This window comes from Aythya ferina, assembly GCF_964211825.1.
Source record: "Aythya ferina genome assembly, chromosome: 14".
In the NCBI taxonomy this organism is placed as follows: Eukaryota; Metazoa; Chordata; class Aves; order Anseriformes; family Anatidae; genus Aythya; species Aythya ferina.
Window position 1 is genome coordinate 4,649,555 of NC_140312.1, and position 20,853 is coordinate 4,670,407.

The 20,853-nt window shown below is 42.8% G+C and overlaps 2 protein-coding genes across 11 annotated transcripts in view; one reads left to right on the forward strand and one right to left on the reverse strand.

Moving 5' to 3' along the window:
• HNRNPAB (heterogeneous nuclear ribonucleoprotein A/B) overlaps positions 1-20,853 on the forward strand; it is a 29,229-nt gene that overhangs the window by 973 nt on the left and 7,403 nt on the right. For 3 of the 10 annotated variants that reach the window (XM_084535238.1, XM_084535236.1, XM_084535234.1), the window contains exons 3-8: positions 2,701-2,869; positions 2,956-3,114; positions 3,531-3,662; positions 5,218-5,326; positions 5,420-5,572; positions 5,651-5,735. In XM_084535238.1, the coding sequence (XP_084391364.1) occupies positions 2,701-2,869; positions 2,956-3,114; positions 3,531-3,662; positions 5,218-5,326; positions 5,420-5,572; positions 5,651-5,721 (793 nt within the window). In that variant the 3' untranslated portion in view covers positions 5,722-5,735. Of the gene's footprint in view, positions 1-2,700; positions 2,870-2,955; positions 3,115-3,530; positions 3,663-5,217; positions 5,327-5,419; positions 5,573-5,650; positions 5,736-5,990; positions 6,315-13,352; positions 15,970-20,853 lie in introns of those variants that run through there. The other 7 variants (XM_084535243.1, XM_084535241.1, XM_084535240.1 and 4 more) reach the window with 5 other exon arrangements.
• PHYKPL (5-phosphohydroxy-L-lysine phospho-lyase) lies at positions 8,305-17,271 on the reverse strand. The gene is made up of 13 exons (XM_084535233.1): positions 17,149-17,271; positions 15,229-15,347; positions 14,295-14,454; positions 13,591-13,665; positions 12,695-12,782; positions 12,464-12,580; positions 12,163-12,245; positions 11,654-11,879; positions 11,233-11,387; positions 10,640-10,729; positions 10,291-10,421; positions 9,803-9,859; positions 8,305-8,483 (listed from the first exon to the last, which is right to left on the reverse strand). Exons 1-12 carry the CDS (start codon positions 17,205-17,207, stop codon positions 9,807-9,809), a joined length of 1,356 nt encoding a protein of 451 aa, XP_084391359.1. The 5' UTR covers positions 17,208-17,271; the 3' UTR covers positions 8,305-8,483; positions 9,803-9,806.

Consider the following 20,853-nt stretch of genomic DNA (forward strand, 5'->3'; position numbering starts at 1 on the left):
CCGCGTTTGTTTCTCCTCCTCGGTCCCTTTTTAAGGGAAGGAGAGGATGGGGGGAGTTGGGTTTTGGTGGAGGGGGTGGGCTGCTCGCAACTTGGCGGGGGCCGCACGGGTGAGCCCCGCCGTTGGTGTAAACACGAGCACGCTTTGTGTAACGCCTCCAAAAATAATAATCCGCGCTTGGAAGGGAGCCGTGGTAGTCCTAAGTATTTTTGGAGGGAGTAAGGGGAAAAGCAGCGTGACCAAGGTGATGTGCGATGCGTTTGGGAAAGAAAGAGCGGTTTTGGTGTACTACTTGGCAGCATTGTCAGAAAACTGCTCATCGCTCAGGAGCGATTTGTGGAGGAGTCTCGGTGGCTTTGTTGGATTTTAGCTGTAAGATTATTTTACTTACTGTTGTAGTTTGTCAGCTTCTTATTTTTATGAATATCCACGCTTGACTTGAGAACTGCAGCCCGTTTCTAAAGAGGGTCTTTGTGATCCTCTCTGCCCGTGTGTTTCATTGGAACTCCCTTTGTTGTCACTGGGCCTGATCAGAGGGTCAGCTCCCTGAGGCTGAGGCTAACAGCGAGCTGGAGCCACCATAGGAGAATGGATTTTGGCTCTAAGGGAAGGAGGAAGAGTTCTACAAGTTTCCCATTACCTAGGGCTGGATGTGCCTTCTTCACTGTTGAAGGATTGAGAACCACACTTACAGTGTCTGTGTTCTTTATATTATCTTCAGTATTCTGCCCTCATGGTGGGTGTTAGTGTCTCGTCTCCTCCTTTGTTGCAGAGGAGGTAACAAGTCTTCAATCCCAAATCCACCTGAATTAAAACCTCTAAAAAAGCAGTTATTTTCAGGGATTGAACTATGAAAATGTAAACCTGCAGACAAGTCCAAGGCAGAGTTCAGGACACTGACACTAACCCTTCTGTTAACAGCTGAACCGTGCTTTGAATTACCTGTGTTGATATGGTGAGGAGGAGGAAGAAAATAACTATACCTTAAGAGTGCAATTTTCTGGTCTGTGTGGCCTCTGAAAGGGAAACTAAATACTAGGAAATTGGTCTTAATTTCAAAGGCTCTACACAGTGGTATTTCTATGCATGTGGGTGTTGATCATGATAACTTGAAAAAAAAACAAAGCATTGTAAATCACAAAGTGCACTATCTGCTGCTGTGGTAAAAGATGAGTTTAGCACGTGGCAATGTCTGCATGTCTACATAGCCCTGTCTGGTGGGCATAAAGCAGCTAAAGCTGCCTGCAGACAAACTGCTGTTGTCCTCCCAAACTTTGAATTTCTCTGGATCCATTCTGTGTGCTTAATGATGCCAGGGTTTGCTACAGAAAGTCTGCAGATTACAGCAGTCCTGCATGGTCAGCTATTCTGATGTGAATGAAGCCATCAGGTTAACTTTTACCTGTTAGTGAAAGGCTTAGTGGAATTTGTAGGGCTCACTCCTTAGGGCCTGTTTTGTAATGGCTGTGAGAAGCATGCAGTTTGCTTGGGCCTTACGTACCACTCTGCACTTGAGAGAGCAGGGCTTGATCTGAAAAATGACTGAGCCTACAAAGGATATGGCTCCTTCCAGTTCAAGGCGAAGAATCTAGAAAACAGAGCAATTAAAGGTTTTTTAATTATGTTGCCTTTTGAGCATCAACGGATGCTGGCTTTAACAAGTCGTGGCTACACTTTAACACCAAAGCCAATTCTGTGTAGCCCTAGTTCAGTTTGTAAAGTGCTGCTGGCTTCTAGTGCCAGGTGTAGCTTGCCTCTAAACAAAACAATGACAACTTAAACAGCCTTAGTCTATAGTTAGGTAAAAAGGCTCAAATGCTTTCAAAAGCTTAGTTTGTTACCTTGGAAACTCTGAAAATAGAAAATACAGTCACGTTATTAATGTTTTCATTGGAAGTGAGGCATTTGATAAGTACCTTATTGACAGATCTTAGTTTTGCTTGTTAGCCTCAGTTCTGCATTGGACTTCACTAGTTTCTAGTTCTTTGTGATACTTTGGAGCTGTTCTCTGTGGGCAAGTGGGTAGAGAAGTGCTGTATCGTGGCCTCTCAGGAAAGGGAAGGCTGGTTGAGTGGTGTGCTGGTGAGGTAGCTAAACAGGAAGAAGTGCACAGCATGCTTGTTGAGGCAGGTCCAAAGTCCTGTCTGTTGTAGGAGACTGTTCTTAGGGGTTGTAGTTGTCTGGTTAAATTCTGGAGGTTGTTCTTAGGACTAACATTTCTATAGCCATTTGTCCAAATTGTAAGAGCTTGCTTTTTGATTTTTTTGAATTTTGCTTTTGATGCCCTTTCCTAGCCTGAGTGCTTTCAAAGCACTAGAAATGACCCCAGGTTCTTTCCAAAACCTGAACTGGCAGTAATTGGTAATCAATACTGCTTTGTTGCAAATAGCAGAATCATGTTGGATGAATGTAAGCCACTGGTAAGGAATACATTAGGCCGCCTTTACTGTTTCTTATGGCATTGCATAAACTTTAGGTGTGCACTGTGTAATTCCCTCAAAGAGGAGGGAAAAAAAAAACATGTTGTGCATTCCTGTAGTATTAGTCAGGTTTTGACAAGATGCAGAAATGTTTAAGGTTAAACATTTGGCCCTGTTTCTGACAATGCTGCTGAGTTGTGCACCAGTCTAAGCATCTTGCTGCATGTGCTTTTCTGTTGTACTTCCTGAGACTAAATAGCTCTTCTCTTTGAAATTTCAGGAAGATGTTTGTTGGCGGCCTCAGTTGGGATACAAGCAAAAAAGACTTGAAAGATTACTTCACCAAGTTTGGTGAGGTAACCGACTGCACGATAAAGATGGACCCCAACACAGGAAGATCCAGAGGCTTTGGATTTATTCTCTTCAAAGAACCTGGCAGTGTTGAAAAGGTGAATTTAAGTTTCATTTTTCTTCAGATTCTTAACTTAAAGGTAAACTTTTCAGCTTGAGTTAATCTTATCAAACTACATTTCAGGTTCTGGAACAGAAAGAACACAGGCTAGATGGACGACTAATTGACCCCAAGAAGGCCATGGCAATGAAAAAGGATCCAGTGAAGAAAATCTTTGTTGGGGGACTTAACCCCGAAGCCACAGAAGAGAAAATCAGGGAATACTTCGGAGAGTTTGGAGAGGTGTGTAGCATTATCTTACTAAACACCTGCACACAACATAGTCTAGGGTTGCTGTTTGGTTGACTAATCATCTGCAAGTTGCAGAATACTTGACTTAAGAAGTATCAAGGCTTTTACAATTGATCCAGAGGTTACCTGTCTTGAAAGCAAGGCAGGCACATGCTGCAGTAATTGCTTACTTGGCTAATTAGAAAGCTTACCTGTAACAAACCATAATATTTATCTTAAAAGTGCTTTTTAAGATTTGTAAAGTCAAAGCCTCTGGTTTGCAAGCTAATCTTCCTAGAGGAAGATTTGTGCAACTTTGCACAATATGAATAGATGGGAAACTTACTTTCAGTCTTATTGTCCCCAATGCAATGTACTCAACTGTTCTTCTAAACTGCAAGTCTAACAGCAGTATTTCATGTCTCCAGATTGAAGCAATTGAACTTCCAATGGATCCAAAGACCAACAAAAGGAGGGGGTTTGTGTTCATCACTTTCAAGGAAGAAGATCCAGTGAAGAAGGTTTTGGAGAAGAAATTCCATAACGTCAGTGGAAGCAAGGTAAAAACTTTTTGGATTTGTAAACTTTTGACCAAGTTATTAAGCATAATACCACTACATCCTTACTCTGAAAAGGATATCATGGATTTCTGATTTCAGAGTACCCAAAGTACAAAAAGGCCAGCTTGCAATTTACCATAATTCCTTTTTGCCATACATTCAGTCATAGAGCCTACCAAGGTTCTTTGCCAGTATTTGTGGCTTTAATGCTTGCTGTGTTCTAGGGGCTTTTATAGGTAAAGGATCTAATTGTGTTACTCAAACACACAGGAAAAACTGGCTTGTTTATATATCAGCATGGTGATACAAGCCATTTGAGCAGACCAATACTCTTCTTTCTGTGTAGAGTAACTGCGTAAATTCAGGGCTTACTGGAACTGCTGCAAGAACCAGAGAGCAGATGAATGCTGACCCTCAAACCTGGCCTGCTCTAACAGTGGTGTGAGATGCTCCGAGCAGCTGACAGTGCTCATCTGTGCCAGGAGCTACTGCAGCTTCAGGTGTGAAGCCAGTGAAAAGGACTGGAGGCAAAGAATGTTTGCTGGCTGGCAGGCATCCCTCTTCGCTGTGTCCAGTGCCAACCGTATAGTAACTTTGAAGCCTGCCTTGCTGGAACTCTTACACTGCTTCATGCAGTGACTTGGGTTGCTCTTAGTTTAAGACTGGACACAGTACAGGGTAAACTTTTTGATCAGCACATACCTGTTCATTGTTTGCTGGACACTGTAGTAAGCAATAAAGCTCCTCAGGAGAGGGGAAGGGTCATGTGTGCAAGGAGCAGAGAAGCCATATTTGTGTATTCTGCAACTATGGCTTGTTTTGTCATAGTAACAATAAAAACAGCACGTTACCTTAAAGCAAGATCCCATGTGAAGAACTCCAAGCTGGGTGTGCTCAGGTACCATTGCAGGGAACAGTTCCTTTCCCAGGAGCAGTAGCCTTCGTGTCTCACCATGTGCAGATTCAGGAAGTAGAAGCTGGCTGACAGCTTGAGCTGGGGAACCAGTCTTGGACATGGCAATACTGGTTATTTTTACCTAATCTTATAACTTGATAGGTTATTTAAAGAGTTAAGTGTACCTTACAGCCCAACGCACACCCTGTCTGTAGGGTGTATGAAGGCTGCCAGGAGAACTCTCTGGCTTATTTCTCAGCCGCCTTGGTAGCTCCTCAGTCAGTGCAGCTCGGGCGAAGCAGGCCAGTAGAGCACCTTAGCCTGAGAGGGCCTGCAGGATGCAGGGCAGCCTTGTGGCTGCTGCAGAGCAGTAGTGGTTGTGCTCAGGTGACCTCCCCACCTCTTCTGTGGGGAATGGGCGGCATGAAGTGCACCGAAAGCAGTGGCCTGCTTTGAATTGCTGATAGTGGCTTACCTTTGCCCAGGCGGTGCGATAAATCAGATGCTCCTGGATATGCAGTTGTCTTGGTCATAGGACAGGGAGCACAGCGCATACATCTCCTTAGCCTCTGGGATAATGGCTGGCTTCCCTAGGTGGCTAGGTTTGGGCAGTGCTGCTCTAAGACAACCTACAAACTCCTCCTTGTTCTTCATTTTCAGTGCGAGATAAAGGTAGCACAGCCAAAAGAAGTATACCAGCAGCAACAGTTCAGTAGTGGTGGAGGAAGAGGTAGCTATGGAGGAAGAGGCAGAGGTGGAAGAGGCGGTGGTAAGTACTACACGCACTACTTTAGTATGGACACATTCAAAATAAGTTGTGTGTACTAAAATGGGATTTTGTGGATGGTTTTCCCTTCTATAGCTCAAAGTCAAAATTGGAATCAAGGTTATGGCAATTACTGGAACCAGGGTTATGGGAATCAAGGATACGGCTATCAGCAAGGTTATGGTGGCTATGGAGGCTATGATTATTCAGGATATGGGTATTATGGATATGGACCAGGCTATGATTACAGTAAGTAAAGAGAACTGTATTGGGTATAAGCAAGCGTAACTAATTAGCAGTTTAATGCATTTGTTGTCTTGTTCATAGGTCAAGGCAGTGCAAATTATGGGAAGACACCAAGGCGTGGTGGCCATCAGAATAACTACAAGCCATATTGATCAAACTTATTCAGGTATGCAGTGGCATGGTCTCTTTTGGAAAATGACTGCATAGGTTTTGTATACAATGCTGTAGATGGAGATTTCAGTTCTGTACCAAATTTAACTTTACAATAAATTTCTATGGCCTGTTAAATGTGCATCTTACTTGGAAGAGCTCCCTGGAAATGTTTTACATGTTTAATACTTACAGATAACTAGTTGTCTAGACAGTGTGGTGTGTAAATTTCAGCTTTGCTGAAGATATTAATTAATGATTTTATTAATAGGTTAAACTGAAACTGATTTTGAGGGTCTGCTTAAAGCTGCAGCTCTGCATCTAGGGACTGCCTCTTGGAGTTAACTATGGACTCTGCATTACTCCAGTTGTACAGAAAGAGATGCATCTTAGGGAACCAGTGTCACTTTCCACCTTTTTATTTTGTATTGTTTTTGTGTCATACATTTCCTGTAACGGAAGTGTTAATTTTACTGTACTTTTTGGTACCTTTTTGGAATCTAATGTATTGTAAGGTATTTTACATGTGTTCTGATTCACCATGACATGGATATTGAAGCTATCCTAGCTTTTGAAATAAAAAAGGCGTAATCTAGTGTCTTGTGCCATTCTTCAGCTTATGTATTAGTAAAATGGAGGTGTGCTGTTCCCAGAACTTAGCTCATGGCAGTACCTTGGTAGATGGAGAGCTGGGCTTAATGCTTTTAATCTCAGAACTAGAGGGCTGTATTGGTAGGTAGTTGTTTGCTTGCAGTTAAGTGGCAGCTACACTGCAGTCACTTCTGCCTGGAGGTTATGGAAGAGAACTTGGGTGGAATTCCCCAGCTGCTGGGGAAGGCTGTGCTGTTGGCTCATGTTCTAGGCAAGCAGAGGCTCAGCATAACTGTAGTAATGCTGGCGTTGTAAGGCTCTGTGGGAGGAGCCAGAGGCATAGGTTTCAGGTAGGGCTTGGCAGTCTAGGCAGCTTTGCAGGAGGAGGCACGAGAGCTATGCAAGAAGCTAGCTGCACTTCCTTCATGTTTCAGTGTTCTGAATCTGAGAGATCCCTACAAGTTCTCACTAATACCTACACCTGTCTTGGAAGACAGGCTAGATGGATATTAAGTTATCAATGCAGAGTCTGAGTTTCACAGTCTTACTGTGTACCCCCCAAAAACACTAAAGAACTTCTACTGAAGCTGTGCTGTGGGAGGAAAAACAACCAAGCTGCTGCTAGTGATGCAGCCCTGTTTCTAGACATAAGTGACCAATTAGAGAGACGCTTTCCTTTTTTTTGAGTAGTTTACCCACTACTATGTAATAACTGATTTACTGCCTTGTTGCAGAGGAGTCACAATCTTAAATTTAAAAATAATCCAAATTGTAAGTGCTGCTGTGCAAAGTAAACTTCTAATCTTTGTTGCAGTAACTGGTTTGATATTACAATAAAAATTATCAGCTTTAAAAGTATGATTTCCACAAACCAGAAGTGGAACCAAATCAAGTAACTAAGAAAAGAGAAAAACAAACTTTTTCATAAGGCAAGCAGCTATTCCTGCAGGGACTATAATATGCTGCTCCCTGCTGGTTGTTTCTGGAAACAAACTGAAGTCTAAGACTTCTGACCGGGGTTAAGGAGAAATCTTGAGTATAAAGAGAACTGAAGCAGATTTTAAATCATATAGTGGGCATGATAGCTATGCTGTTGGAGTAACAATGCCCAACTCAAAAATATAGAACTACAGACAACTGAAACAAATGAGTCCAGTATTCAGAAGTATTAATCTTGAAGATTGAAAAAGGAAGTGGTGTACTCTGTTCCATCACTTGTTTTCTTTTGAAAGGTTAGCAGGATTTTTTCCTAGCAGATGGTTTGCCCTCTAGAGGGGGATTTGCATAGTGTTGTGCCAGGACTCACTGCTGCAGTACTTCTGGCTGATGTGTTAGCAGTAGCTAGTCAGCTGGCTGTTAAATTGGTGCTGTTTGGAAGTAGGTCCTCAAGTAATGCTTTCTTTCCAGGTGATGTGGCCTTAAGCACAAACTGGGGATTCTAGCACTTAAATGAGGAGCTGGATTTCCCTTCTTTGCATGGAAAGTTTGTGATGCAAAGAATAGCTAACTGCCTGGTGAAAGCGGGGACTTGTAAGCAAGGCAGTTTCTTATGGCTGTAACAATTCTGATTTACTAATCCTACTCAGATAGTTGAGGACAAAGTATTTCCTGAGAACAGCTCTGGGAGCTGTGACCCTCAGCTGTCTGTTCATCATGCATTTGGTGTTAAGGGTTTGGGGCTGAAATTCTTGGCTTAATTGCTCATTGAGACCTCTTGTTGAATATGTACTAGGAGGACTGACCTCATTAGCATGGAACTGCCTGCTGAAACTGGTCAGAGGTGCCTGGCAAAGGCAGCTAGAATGGTGTTTCTATAGGTAGCTGTAGATAAAAATAAGAACTAATGGGCTCATCTTAGTTTTTAAGCAGGCATAAACCTAAAAGAGTATGAGTTTTGGTTTTGAAAACATAGTTTATAGTAGCTACTAGGAATATATTCCTTTATATGAGGTTTTAGATACTTTGTTAAATAAGGGCTGATTCCACACATCTGCCACAGTTGAAACAAGCTCTTAAAATTTATTTCTCCTAAAGCTTTTACTTAATAACAAGGTAACTGGAAAAAATAAAGATTAACTTATCTGGTTTAAGACATGCTAGGATGAAGATTAAACATGCATTTTCATGGTAGAATAATACTTCTTAGTAGTAGATCTTGAACAATGTTTGAAACCTGTTGGGGGGAAAAATGTTTCATTGTAAAAGCATCACTAAAAGAAATTATTTAATTGCCTCATTTTCACTTACATTGTATGTAAGTGTAATACTGGTACTTAGAGGCTTTTTCTGTTCTTGGTTTCTTGTAGAAAAACTTTTCTTGCTTAGTTTAGATTGTGGACAAGCACGCTAAGTTGCTAGGCTTCTAAGTTTAACTGGTACTGTGAGTAATCTTTCTGTTCTCAAGAATACATAGTACTAACAGCTGTATGTCTTTCCATTAATTTGCTGAATAAAATACTAACACATTTTTCTTGTGCCTGCTGTGCTGTTGCACTGAACTGCATCCTTTTCTTAGCATGTAGGGCCATAGCAGGGTGACTCTGGTATGATGCTTGAGAGCAGCACTCACCACACTGATTACATTCATACCCAGGTACCTAAAGCTTCATTGGGTACTTGGTTAAAAACACATGTTGTTGTCTTCTGGTTGGAGTAGGCTAAGGAAGTGCCAGGTGTACCAAAAGTGGTGTTACCAAGGTGTTAACTAAGTGCTCACTGCTCATGAGGGTGTGACAAAGTGAGTAGCAGCTGGGTGTTCTCTGTAAGCAAGCTATAGAGGGGCTGCAACAGATACCAGGACTGCAACATTTGAAAAGCTGAACAGGGTTGTGTCTTATTGATGCCCACAACCCTCTGGGTAGGGGGGTAAAACTGATGCTTAATTCTGATGCATCAGCCACAAACTTGAAATGATTCTGTGTAGTTAAAAGAGAAATGTTCAAGAAAACCCAAGGCACTACTTCAAAATAAAATGTTAAGTGAAATGGGAGCTATAGCTGTAAAAGTACTGCTTATAGCTCTTCATAAACTGTTGGCTTCAGTGGAGGTTCCCCAATGGTGGCACGTAGAGCATACAGTGCTGCAGCACATGTTCTTAAGGGCAGCTACAGAAGGCTTGCTGAGAGGTGGTTATCCGTCTGACTGTAACTGAGCACTGCATGAAGCTGCACCAGCTTCTGCCTGGAGGCAAAATGCACTGAGCAGCTTTGTAGGAGCTGTGCTTAGGGTAGGAATTTGAGAGGTGTTGGACTTAGTTTGAAGACGAGTGAACACACTGTTTTCCAGAGGTGTCAGACTAATAGAAGGTAGCTACGAATGCCAGATATATCCCAGCCTAGTCCATGCTTCTAGGCTGCCAACGATACCTGTAAACTAACCTCAAGTAAAAGCATGTCTGAGGAAAATTAGTCCTGCTCTATTGCCAGTGGCAGTGCCTGTGAAGCTAACCTTAGCTTTTAAATAGTACTGTAAGGAGTGAATATAAATAAATACCTGCTTAGGTAGAGCAAGTGGATGTTTTGTCCTGGTTCAGCTGTTGCTCTTCCATATCTAGAGGGACAAAAAGCAAGAACTTAAACTCATGGCTGAGACAAATTTCTGTCTAAGTTAGACAATGAATGCACACAAGTTGTACAACAAACAAGCTGTGTGTCAAATGCATCAATATGACTTTCAAGAATGAAATTTAACTCTGACAGTTCCCCTTGCTCAGATGAGTAAACACTAACCTGTGCCAGAGCAAAACTATTTTAAAAGGTGGCATATGCATCTGTGGAGTAAACAGGCATCTGTGGAGTAAACAGTTTTCTTGGGGAACTTTAAAATGGAATAATTTGGAAGTGAAAGCTAAACTTTCAGTGACTGCTTTCCTACGTGTTCAGTGCCTACCACTTTGGCTCTGTTTCAGGACTTTAGGAAAGCAGGCTCAGATGCTCAGTCCAACAGCAACCACTATAAGGTGATTTTCTGATCAGTAGTACCTGTTAGTAGTCTGTCAATTGTATCCACAACAAATTTTGCATCTTCCATGTTGAAGCACATCGGGGGCTTGAATTTAAGTACGTTTCTTCCTGGCCCATCTGTACTCAGTAGAATATATTCTTCCTTAAGCCTGGGAAGAGGAATAACAAATACTTATGTTCACCTTTGCATGCAGTTCAGAAACACTCAAAAGCATTGATATGCTGGCTGCCCAGGCAATGCTTTTCTGCACTGACTGGTGTCAGTTTCTTCTAGTTGGCCATACTTTAGCAACTGCTGAGTGCCAGGCTCCTTTTAAATGTTGTGCTTGCCTAGCACAGCGAGGAACCACACAATTGTCCCATGTACCTTGTTATTAGATGCTCTGCTTCTGCTGTGGCTGGGGTCCTTTCTGCTTGATCCTTAATTAAGTCCACTCCAATGAATAAGCCAGAACCCCTTTGAAAGAAACAGAAGTGGTCAATCTGTGTAATAAGAAGGAACTGCAAGTGAACTAAAGGATCAAGAAAGGCTTTTGTGAGACCAAACCTAAATAGCATGCAAACTACAGCTGGCTGTTTGCTAGTGTAGAAAAGGTGTTGCTGTTCTACAGAAGTGTAGTAGTACAGTACAGACTCACCATGTGCTACCATTCTGAGCAGATGCATGATGAATATATTCCTTATCCAATTTACTAATTTTTCTTTGTGCGCTTAAAAGTTTAAACAGGAGAGTGAGCTATTTCCTCATTGAAATCCATGAGGCAATACTGGCCTAGAGTGGTCAGGTATATTGGACTGTTGCCAAGCTCAAGTGTGGTTTAATCTAATATACAGTAGGGTTTTGATTTTCTGCTGAAAGCAAAGATTTAATGAGATTCTTAAAAACCCTGTCAGTTTTATTTATCATGAACAATTCAATCCAACAAAAAGCAGCTAAAGCTGTAAATAAGGCATTGTTACCTGACATCACCAATAATGGGATGCTTGATTTTCAGCTCCTTGAGTAGCTTCATCAAGAAGTTGCCTACTTCCATGGCATGAGCCTGGAGGTGTTCCTTCTCTATCACATCTAAAACTGCTAATCCGATGGCACACGAAACGGGGTTTCCTCCAAACTGAGTTCAGGAAAGGCACACATGTGGCAGGTGAAAGGGAAGAAAGATGCAACCTTGGCACTGAAGGTGTAGCCTCAGTGACAGAATGAGCATACTGATATTTATAGCTGAGAGAGCCAAAAAATAAAGGTTATGTACTAGAAAGATACCATTCACATTAACAGTAATGGTGTAGGTAATGAAGATAAGAATAATGTTGCATTAATATCACATTCTACTACTCAGGCTCACCTTAAAAAGGAGAGTTTGGTCAACTTTTTACTTACTGTGTTAAAATACTCCACTCCTGTGGCTGCAAATGCTTCTGCAATTTCTTTGGTTGTTGCTACACAGGCAAGTGGGTGCCCATTGCCTATGGGTTTCCCCATGGTGACAATATCAGGTATAAAATCTTCTCCCTGAAGCTGGAATGCCCAAAAGTGCGTTCCAACCCTGCCAAAGCCGACTTGAATTTCATCAGCAATAAATACACCGCCTGCCTTGTGCACATGCCTGTAACATAACAGCTTTTAGTGTACTCTAAGAGGAGACTGAACGTAATATTTACAGCTTTAGAACATGCAGAGAGCAGTGCTTTGCAAACTTTGCCAGGCCTAAAGTTTGTACCGTGTGCTTACAAAGAGTCCTGTGCCAGACAAAACTTATATTTTAACAGAAACGTTCACCTTGATATGTTTGTAAAGCTGCATACTACAGAAGGCAGATAAATTCTCTATCATCTTCATGTAGGATGCATTTTAAACTTTAAAAGTGAAGATAATGAACAGCCACTTACTCTGCAACCTTCTGAAAATAGCCTGCTGGTGGAATGATTTGACCACCAACGCTTGGCAGGGATTCAGCAAAAAATGCAGCGATCTGAAACACAGGTACCATGTAGTGTTTGGACACGACAGGAAGTTGTGGAAATCAAGTTAACAGCAAGCTTAGTGTTATTAGATGGTCACCGCATTATTACTACATGATTTCTCTTTCTGATAAGTCCGTATCACTTAGCTCAGTAATGTTGAACGGCACTGACCACCACCTGTGCTCAGTTCCGAGGCAAGACAAAGGGTTAAGGAAGCCATGCTTACCTTTCTGCCTTTCTTATGTGCTTGCTCAATAATAGTTTTCACTTCATTAGCATAGGCTGTTACTGAATCTTCATGGTCCTCTCTGTACAGGCCTCTGTAGGTGTCTGGAACAGGAGCCTAAGCAAAGGAATGGTGTGTTCTCTATTTAATATATCTAATTATTCTATATTTAGTATAACATAAATAAGACTTGATTGAATTTACAAGTAGTCAATAGTCATAGGTACATACCACGTGGACCCATTCCTTTTGTCCTTCTAGATTTCGGAATTTATATGGGCTTATGTCAATCAGGGATGTCAGGTGTCCATGGTAAGCACTTAAAAAAACAATCAGGAGAACTAAGCAGTGATTTCCTCAGTATCAAGAGTTCTCTAGGATTAACATTACTGACAGCTAAAGCAAAGTAGATGGGCTGTCACCTAGTGCAAATACAGTCATTTAGCTGAGACCTGCCCTGAGATCTCTCTCAGTCAGCTTATGGGTAACTGGAGTTTTTTTAAAAGCATCTGAACATAAGGGATGCAGGGGTACAGTATGGTCAGTGGTCTTCTAGGGCCAGTGACTAGAATCACAGCAGTGTAAGTCACAAGCAGTATTAAGAAAGTTGCAGGTGTCTGTCCTGCTTCTGACTATCCTCTAAGGATGGAGATTTCAGTCTCTCTCCAGCCATCCTGTTCTAATATTTGACCACCCTCATGCTAGGGAAGTTTTTTCCTGTGTCCCATCAGAATTCAGCTTATGGCCCGTGTCTCTTCCTGTCACCAGGCAGCTTCAGACCTGGCTTCACATTTTTGTGCTTTCCCAGGAGGCAGTTCTAGATTGCAGTAAGATGATGTGCTAGCTTCCTCCTAAGGCAGAACAAACCCAATTTTTCTAAACGTTTAAGTCTACAGCTTCCCTACCCTGTGGCAGGCTACTGCTGGCCTTGCTTTGGTGTGGCGATGTCTGCCTTGTGCTGGAGCAGCCCCACCTGAACTCTACTTCAGAGGTGGTGGCACAACTACTGAACAGGGAAAAATTGCTTCTCCCACCTTCCCGGCTGCAGCCTTCCTACTGCAACAATCATGCTCCAACCCCAGCACAGAACTGTGCCTTGTACCCCACAGCAAATAAACCATACTTACTGGTCTAAAACTATAACATCCTCATGTTTTGTATACTGCCGTGCCATTCTTAGAGCAAGATCGTTAGCTTCAGATCTGCAATTGAAAAATTTGATAAACGTTTCGTTGTGGATAGCAGAGTTTCAAAGTTTTGACTGCCCTTGCAGAAAACGCACAGAACTAGATGTAAGGTGCTGACACACCTGCAGTAATCCATAGTGCTTTGCACTCAGTAGGTCTGCTCAACAGAGTCAAATCCATCTTAAAAAGCAGTATTAGAGAAATGACTTGGGAAATAGTTCATTTTATTCTAAACTGTAAGTTGCTTAGGAATACAAGAACACCCACAAGCCAAAATATATGCATCATTAGACTGAATTTTGATGATAGAAGAAACGTCAAGTTCAGAAAACAAGTCAGACCTTACAGTTAATCCTTACATTAATTGTTTGTAGTCTAAGGCCTTATAAACAGAATAAAACTCTTCTGAAATAAAGCACTTGTTCAGTTACCCGATGGAGGGCTTGGTGAATGTGAGCTTCACAGGCACAGAAGTTCTAAAAGTGACTGGTTTCTTCAGAACAGGAAAAACCCAAGCCACTTTTTAAATACATATATATTATAGTCATCCACTCCAGATCAGGCAGTTGGCTTTTGATAAGGGTTACCCTTGTGTGTGTATAACTGGTGTAAAAATGGTGTAAAGTCTGCCGTAGCTGACTTACCCAGAATTCAAGAAATAGAAGGTGCACAACTTTTCAGGTAGTGTGTCTGAGAGCCTCTTTGCATAATCAACCAAGTTGTCATGAAGATAACGAGAATTTGTATTTAGCACTTGATTTTGCTCGTGGGCTGCTTTTACAACATCAGGGTGACAGTGGCCAACTGCAAGAGAGGGGAGAGGGGGTTTAGGGTTTGTTGCATTATGCACAGTGATCGTTAACAAGCACATAACTGACTTCATGCTTAAGTCCTGTAACAGTGCAGAGCTATTGTCACTGATGTTCATATTGAATCTGTGGGACATTAATGGTATTGTCAGCATAAGATAGTATTGGTATGTCTTGAAATCCTTCACGAAAAACACTTTTTCTTGGTTCTGAAAGTTTTAAATTGCCTGTTGTTATATTTCATGGTCAGTAGTTGAAAATAATACATAATGGAACAGTGTCCAATTTGATATTTTGAATACAGACATTTGAATAGCTTAGTAGTTTGCATATATGCAGATAAGCTTTACCATCAAGGAATTATATTATGGCCCTAGTAGGATATTACTGGCAGCACTGACCGTTTTAAAACAATTTAAAATACTGTCAGAAAAACAGCTGCTTCATAAAATGCAAATAATACACCTTGCTGAGCGGCGGTCCTGTGATAGTCCCCTCAGTAACTTCTACAGGTACAACAAACTATCAGTTGAGAGTTTTACAGTTAGATGCTTGACTTGCATTTTCAGGTACAAAGCTCTGTACGCTTTAGATAATACCTTTCTGTGAAAACAGAACAGATGCAAGTCTGGAAAGCATCATGTTCATGCACACAGATTCAAATGTGAACAAATCTCACCCTAACACAAGGGAACAGTGGTAAAGAGCACTGATTGTTCCTTGTTCTACTTAGGAAAATATAGTATCAAATAACAGGACTTGAACTTACCGTGAGCAACGTTGTTGATGCAGTCAAGGTATTGTCTTCCCTTCTCGTCATACATGTACTGGCCTTTGGCCTTCACAATCTTCACTGGATCATGAGAAAAAAACAGCTTGCAAGCAGAGCTGTGGTGGAGCATCAGAAAGCAAAGCAAGCATTAGTGATATTCCCCAAGTCAGAGTTTATTCTGCCAGTCATGTTCTCAGTTGAGTTACTCAAGAGAAAGACGTTTCCCCATGCAGCAGCAGATGCTGTCATCTTACTGCTGGCCCCCAAAACAAAGCTGGGGGTAGGAAGAGAACAGCTTTTGTGCTCTGACTCAGTAGCCAAATTTTGTCAGGCTTGTAGGGGAAAAAACACTGTAGAACACAAACCCCTTCCCTAGGAATTCCCAAGCACAGCACACAGGACTTGCCTGTGATGTTACATCTCATCTACACCGTCTGCCCTTCCTGTTCTTGAAGCTTTGGTGTCTGTGTCTTACCTTATTACCATTTTTATTATGTTCTTGGTTCTCACTAAAGGTACTGATTGTCCAGACTATGGTGCAGGTGGTTCTTGAGTGATTCAACGTTATTTTTTTATAAGGCTGGGCCTGATTAAGTGAGCTTGTTTTGTTTCACAGATATGCATTTGACAATTAAAATTGAAATGCATCTACCAAAATAGAGTCACAGGGATATAATTGGCACTGAAGGATGATGGCAACTGCTTCATTTAGTGAAGATTGCTTAAACAAAAAGAAAAGGGAAATAATTTGATGATAAATATTTTTTTAAAAAAGTTATCAAACAAAAAAAAGACAATGCTAAAATAAGAAAATACTTCAGTGTCCCTACAGGAATCCTCTACCTTCTCTATGAACTGGTAGCAGGTTGATAAAACAAGTTGTTGTTCTTTTTGTTGGTTTTTGTTTGGAAGTTACCCTGACAGTTCAACATGTGCTAAAGAGGCATTTGGAGAGGCTGGGTCTTTGTTCCCAGTAACGGGGCAAATTGCCCGCAAAAACACAAACGGTGTTCTTCAGGTTGGTGCAACTGGCACAGTTCTCAATTCAATGACAAATTCAGCATTTACGCTTCCAGCCTGCCTCTTACTGTCACAAAACATTACTGATTAAGGCCGCCTTGATTACTGAATACACAAGGGGCAATTCCTGTGGTCAAAACCACATAGTTCTGCTGCTATTGCTGGGAGCTTCTGACAAAACTAAGAATGTAAAGTCATCTGAAACAAAGCAAGTAACTGGGAGTCTGGAAATGAGTCTTGTACTTACTAGAATTAAGTTGAGCAGATGTATGCTGATTCTGTCAGGTTTTTGGTGTCTGAGAGTCCTGACCTGCTTCCTGATGAGCTTTAGGTCGAGGTGCCCAGCCCCGCAGAGCCCCTGTGGCACAGGGACGGGCACGGCGCTGCTCCAGCACCACCCCGAGCCTCTGGCGCTTTCCTTGGTTAGAGCCAGGAGTGTTCTCGGCCAAGCGGCCAAGAAGTGCTTTATAAGCAGTTCCAGACATGCCGTGTCAGACATGTTTTAAGGGAACTTTATGCTTTAGTTTTATAACCTTCTCTCTTCCTTGAAAACCAGTAATTACGGCTAATAACCCGAGCAAAACCCAGGTTTCGGAGGCTATCAGCACTGCCTTTACCCCCTCGGTGTTGCTCACTTAAACCTAAAGCACTGCTGAGGCACAAATCGTCTGGCCAGCGAGCAGGCAGAGTATCTGAGCCTTTGGGCTCAGCCCAACTTGCCCGGCTGCAGCCACGTGCAGCAAGGAGCACCCGGTGCCACTGCAGGCCCCACTCCCAACCAGGGCAGAGCAGGCCCAGGCCCAGGCCCGGCAGCCCCAAGCAGCCACGTCAGGCAGCCCAGGAGCACACAGGGGGCCCTGGAGGGGAGCAGCAGCGCCCGCTCCCCGCAGCACTTACCCGATCAGCTGCTGCCGCAGGGCCAGGGTGTTGTGGCGGTCGCGTTGCGCCGGCCTCATGGCCGCTCTCCCCTCTCGAGGCTGCTCTCCTCCTCTCCTCTCCTCGCTGCCGGGGCGGTGCCGCTGCTGCTGCCCACGCAGGGCGGCCCTAGCCAGGAGGAGCCCGGCCCCAGCCGCTCCCCCTGCGGGCTGCGGAGCCGGCAGTGCTGCGCTCGGGTGCCTGGCGGATCTGGCAGCTCCTTGCCACGTCCTGCCTCACCGGAGCACACCGGAGCACGGGGGGGGTTGGTGGGAGCCGTAACCGAGCCTGCCCTGAGGGAGCACAGCCCCTGGCCTCCCGCCCACTCCCAAACCCCAGCCCAAGCGTGCCGTTAGCTATCCGCTTTCACAAAGGGTAGGGAAGTAACTCACCAGCGCCTTCGGACTCTTCCACTTGCTGGACTGAGCTCCTTTCTCGTGGTGGCTTCAAGCAGGAGGTCCCATAGCACTGCCAGGGGAGAGGCTGCCTCCGCCAAGGTCCTGTGAGGCTGCTGTCAGCCCGCGTGGGGCCGGAGTGCAAGCTGGTGCCAGCGCACAGCACCAGAGCCCGTTTAGTTTCCAGGCACCTCGCAGGCAATAAAATGTTTCTGAGGGCCCTTCAGGCGCCTTACAGCTGCCACAGCACCCTTGCCTTTGAGCGGCTCGCACTGCAAGGAAGTTTCTCCACATTCCAAACTAATTTGGGGCTGTAGCGTGGGTGTTAGGACTGAATTAACTGCACACTCTAAGCGAAAGTGAAAACAAACCCGTGCCGTGCTGTGCTCCTCTGCTGGGTCGGTGACAGATGAGCAGTGCTTGACCGACTGGGGAACAGCCCAGCCTAGCGTGGGCACTGGGTTAGGATTAAACAGGAAAACGATGGTCCTCTGCTCAGTGTGGTTTGGAATTTCTTAAAAATACAAAGGTAAAGAACCAGAAGGGGTGTCCTGGGATGGGTCCAGGCCTCTGCTCCTGCAGGCGTTTTGTCCCAAACTGCGTTCATAAGCTTAATATCTCTGCTGCCAGATTCTGTTTGCATTCATTTGTTTTAAACTGAAGACATCTGCTTTTTAAAATTTTCTGGACTCCAGAAAATTTTAAATTTTGATCAACTTGCTAAATGTAGCCACTAAACATTTCTAGTTGCAAGTATATGTGAGAAACATACGAGCAAGTTACGTTTTTTGTTAATATGGAGAATCCAGAACCAAATGGCTGTGTGCTTAAAATTAGGTTGAATTTAGGAAGTAAAACAGTTGTTGCATACGTCAGTTTATAAGTAACAAAAGACAGCAGAGGAAGTGTTACTAATGGCCGTTAATCTTTATTTGAACTCTTGTCTGGTTAAGATACTTCATAGCTATTTATAGTAACGTCCTGAACATTTACAATTTTGAAGGTTTATTCTTGGTTACAAATGCAGAGTTCATTATACATATTCACACAGTTGTCAAAGTAACCTGTACAGAGAGACCGGCTTGGAAAATCTAGTCTGTGCTTTTATTACAAAAAGCACAAGAAAATGTTTCTGGAGGTCTCCAGCTAATGTACTGTCCGTTACAGCTTTAGACTAGAAATACACAATGCAGTACTAATTAATGCCATTTTAACATGTTAAAACAATGGATAAGGAATACTGTTATTAATGCCTTCATTTTTAAAGCAGTTGTTCCCCAAAGAAGTGAGTAAATAGAACACTTTGTGGCACATACATGATTAAAAATTGCAAAATTTTGCAAATAGAGATGTTAAGTATTCTTTTTTTTATATTCTTAATATATCTTTATAATTACACTTTTAAAGGTGATACATTTTACAGAGATGTAGTCAGCTTTATATAAAATACCATGTAAGTACATTCCAACAAAACTTTTCATGGTTTCCTAACGGCACACACGTGCAAATAGCCTTAACTCTTCTGAACAGCCTCACTGAAGTGATGCACCCATTCGCATAAATAAGGGATATTTGCGTAACACGGTAGAGGATTAAGCCCTATCAGCATAATTCCAAACAAATAAGGACAGATAAAGTACATACCACATGTATTTTTTCTAAGATGCATATAAATAAGTCAGATTTTCGTTTAGATTTTGAATACCAGCAATTAAAGTTTCTCAAATTACGTATTTCAGAAATTGCACCTAAATGCCAGGGTACTTGCCAGCTTTAAAAGACCTATGTGCCCAAAGTAACTCAATGCACTGCAGCTGATGACTTTCAGTTTTGACTGCTATTTTGTGCTGAACATTCGTCACATTGAGTAAAAACAAAGAACTCCAAATAGTAATGCAAGAAGTTGCCATGCTATGGAATTGTCTGTACAATGGTATCCCATCTACGAACCTACCCAGTAAATGCAGCAGGACTCCAACCCTCCTTCTGGCTAATAGCCGTTTACTATCTCTTCCACCTGGTTTGGAAATTCATTGAGTAATTCAGCGAGGTCCTAACTTTTCTATTCAATAGCCAAAAAGCAGATTTGATATGCACCTACTTCAGAAAGTGACGTAAAATGCACTCTTAAAGCTAAGTGTACAATTCAGTGTTTAACAATATAAAAACCTAAGTGCACTTAGCGTCATTTACCCAGAAATGTACTTCAGGTACTCGGGACATCTCCACTTTAACGCTCACCGTTCCTATCCACATTATATAAGAAGCCACACACAGCCACACAAGTTAGCTGACTGTTCCATGAAACCGAGCAGCTATGAGGCAACTTGTACCAGAACTTAGCGAACAGGGATTGATTGTTGTCCTAAGACATAGGAAAACCGCAAATGCTAATGTATTTGTTATTCCACTCCGCTGTCAATAACGCCACTTCTTATGCATTGAAAACTCATGTTTCCCAGCCTCCCTGTGGTTTCCCCCCCGGCTCCCTACAGTAGTATAGCGTCCTCTGGTCTATTAAGTCCTCCTCCCATTCATTTCGAAGTGTCAGGGTTTCAGCACTTACTTTAGCTGCAGATTACACAACAGTCAGACACGCCTTTTGTTGCACCATCTATCTAATGCCAAAAGCATATGGGAAAGTTGCAGTGGTTCACTTAGGAACATGAAAACAACAAAAGGAATTGTTAAGTTTACAGATCCAGGCCGTGTACTCGCTGGTTAGCTTCAGCGTGCAGTAGGTGCCCCAGGACAGAGCTGCAAAAACTGTGCCACGTTGCTGGCAGGTTCACCGCAGTGCCAGGGACACCACAAAAACATGGGTGACCCCAGTAACTGACAGCGAGACTTGACTGCAGTGGCACCTTTTCTCCCTTATTTGCTAGATCTTGTTTTAAACTGTTTTTTAAACTGTTGCAAACAAGTCCAAGAAATGCTCTTACATGAATGTTGTGCTGGAAGGTTGCCCAGGTCACTATATGCTACGTAGGTTGTCTCGCAAAGCTAAAGTATCTCAGGCCTCTTGAAATCTATCAAAATGCTTCATCTGTCACTTCTTCCTGGTTAAACAACACCAGGCAAAACTTAGGGGCCTGAAACGAGGTCAGGCGGCACAGAGGTTTGGTTCCACCCTTGGCCACCTACTGAGTGAGGTCTGTGGGACCAAATCTACCCCATCCCTGGTGAATTAGAACCAAACTCACTGAGCGGAGTTCAGACAGATCCGTAATTTGTCCAAGTTGTTCGTGAACACTTCAGTTTTACATTTCTATCATTCATTGTTATTAGTATT

Excerpts from the sequence above, each read along its gene's own strand:
- PHYKPL (XM_084535233.1), bottom strand. The coding sequence starts at position 17,207 with ATGAGGCCGGCGCAACGCGACCGCCACAACACCCTGGCCCTGCGGCAG. Across the intron at positions 13,666-14,294 it reads TTCTATTTCTTGAATTCTGG|ATCTGAAGCTAACGATCTTG; the intron begins GTAAGTCAGCTA and ends TTTCAATTGCAG. Across the intron at positions 12,581-12,694 it reads AAAAGGAATGGGTCCACGTG|GCTCCTGTTCCAGACACCTA; the intron begins GTATGTACCTAT and ends TCCTTTGCTTAG.